Consider the following 2,500-nt stretch of genomic DNA (forward strand, 5'->3'; position numbering starts at 1 on the left):
CAGTAGTAATAATAATAATAATAATAATAATAATAATAATAATAATAATAATAATATAGATAGCACCAGTAGTAATAATAATAATAATAATAATATAATAATAATAATAATATAGATAGCACCAGTAGTAATAATAATAATAATAATAATAATATAGATAGCACCAGTAGTAGTAATAATAATAATAATAACAATAATAATAATATAGATAGCACCGGTAGTAATAATAATAATAATAATAATAATAATATAGATAGCACCAGTAGTAATAATAATAATAATAATAATAATAATAATAATAATATAGATAGCACCAGTAGTAATAATAATAATAATAATAATAATAATAATAATAATATAGATAGCACCAGTAGTAGTAATAATAATAATAATAATAATTAATAATATAGATAGCACCAGTAGTAATAATTAATAATAATAATAATAATAATAATAATAATATAGATAGCACCAGTAGTAGTAATAATAATAATAATAATATAATAATAATAATAATATAGATAGCACCGGTAGTAGTAATAATAATAATAATAATAATAATAATAATATAGATAGCACCAGTAGTAATAATAATAATAATAATAATAATAATAATAATAATAATAATATAGATAGCACCAGTAGTAATAATAATAATAATAATAATAATAATAATAATAATATAGATAGCACCAGTAGTAGTAGTAATAATAATAATAATAATAATAATAATAATAATAATAATAATAATATAGATAGCACCAGTAGTAATAATAATAACAATAATAATAATAATAATAATAATAATAATATAGATAGCACCAGTAGTAATAATAATAATAATAATAATAATAATAATAATAATAATAATATAGATAGCACCAGTAGTAATAATAATAATAATAATAATAATAATAATAATAATAATAATAATAATAATAATATAGATAGCACCAGTAATAATAATAATAATAATAATAATAATAATAATAATAATATAGATAGCACCAGTAGTAATAATAATAATAATAATAATAATAATAATAATAATAATATAGATAGCACCAGTAGTAATAATAATAATAATATAGATAGCACTAGAGGTAATAATAATAATAATAATAATAATAATAATAATAATATAGATAGCACCAGTAGTAATAATAATAATAATAATAATAATATAGATAGCACCAGTAGTAATAATAATAATAATAATAATAATAATAATAATAATAATAATAATAATAGCACCAGTAGTAATAATAATAATAATAATAATAATAATAATAATAATAATAATAATATAGATAGCACCAGTAGTAGTAGTAATAATAATAATAATAATAATAATAATTTAGATAGCACCAGTAGTAATAATAATAATAATAATAATAATAATAATAATAATAATAATAATAATAATAATAATAATAATAATAATAATATAGATAGCACCAGTAATAATAATAATAATAATAATAATAATAATAAATATAGATAGCACCAGTAGTAGTAATAATAATAATAATAATAATAATAATAATAATATAGATAGCACCAATAATAATAATAATAATAATAATAATAATAATAATAATAATATAGATAGCACCAGTAGTAATAATAATAATAATAATAATAATAATAATATAGATAGCACCAGTAGTAATAATAATAATAATAATAATAATAATAATAATAATAATAATAATATAGATAGCACCAGTAGTAATAATAATAATAATAATAATAATAGTAATAAGAATAATAATATAGATAGCACCGGTAGTAATAATAATAATAATAATAATATAGATTGCACCAGTAGTAATAATAATAATAATAATAATAATAATAATTATAATAATAATAATAATGATATAGATAGCACCAGTAATAATAATAATAATAATAATAATAATAATAATATAGATAGCACCAGTAATAATAATAATAATAATAATAATAATAATAATAATAATATAGATAGCACCAGTAATAATAATAATAATAATAATAATAATGATAATAATAATAATATAGATAGCACCAGTAGTAGTAATAATAATAATAATAATAATAATAATAATAATAATAATAATAATAATAATAATAATATAGATAGCACCAATAATAATAATAAAAATAATAATAATAATAATAATAACAATAATATAAATAGCACCAGTATTAATAATAATAATAATAATAATAATAATAATAATAATAATAAAAATATAGATAGCACTAGTAGTAATAATAATAATAATAATAATAATAATAATAATATAGATAGCACCAGTAGTAATAATAATAATAATAATAATAATAATAATAATAATAATAATAATAATATAAATAGCACCAGTAGTAATAATAATAATAATAATATAGATAGCACCAGTAGTAAAAATAATAATAAATAATAATAATAATAATAATAATAATAATAATAATAATAATAATATAGATAGCACCAGTAGTAATAATAATAATA

At 12.7% G+C, this 2,500-nt stretch overlaps 2 protein-coding genes across 2 annotated transcripts in view; both read left to right on the forward strand.

Annotated features, from left to right (window-relative positions):
* The window catches only part of LOC137648476 (putative uncharacterized protein DDB_G0277255), a gene marked incomplete at both ends in the record, with an annotated part of 3,679 nt that extends 2,730 nt beyond the window's left edge, over window positions 1-949 (forward strand). Inside the window, one exon of the mRNA XM_068381395.1 lies at window positions 586-949. Within this exon, the coding sequence (XP_068237496.1) occupies window positions 586-949 (364 nt within the window). The remainder of the gene's footprint in view (window positions 1-585) is intronic.
* Window positions 950-2,006: 1,057 nt separating this feature from the next.
* Window positions 2,007-2,500, forward strand: part of LOC137648475 (GATA zinc finger domain-containing protein 4-like) — a gene marked incomplete at both ends in the record, with an annotated part of 631 nt that continues 137 nt past the window's right edge. The window contains one exon of the mRNA XM_068381393.1: window positions 2,007-2,406. Coding sequence (XP_068237494.1) covers window positions 2,007-2,406 — 400 coding nt within the window. The remainder of the gene's footprint in view (window positions 2,407-2,500) is intronic.

This window comes from Palaemon carinicauda, chromosome 10 (assembly GCF_036898095.1).
Source record: "Palaemon carinicauda isolate YSFRI2023 chromosome 10, ASM3689809v2, whole genome shotgun sequence".
Classification (NCBI taxonomy): Eukaryota; Metazoa; Arthropoda; class Malacostraca; order Decapoda; family Palaemonidae; genus Palaemon; species Palaemon carinicauda.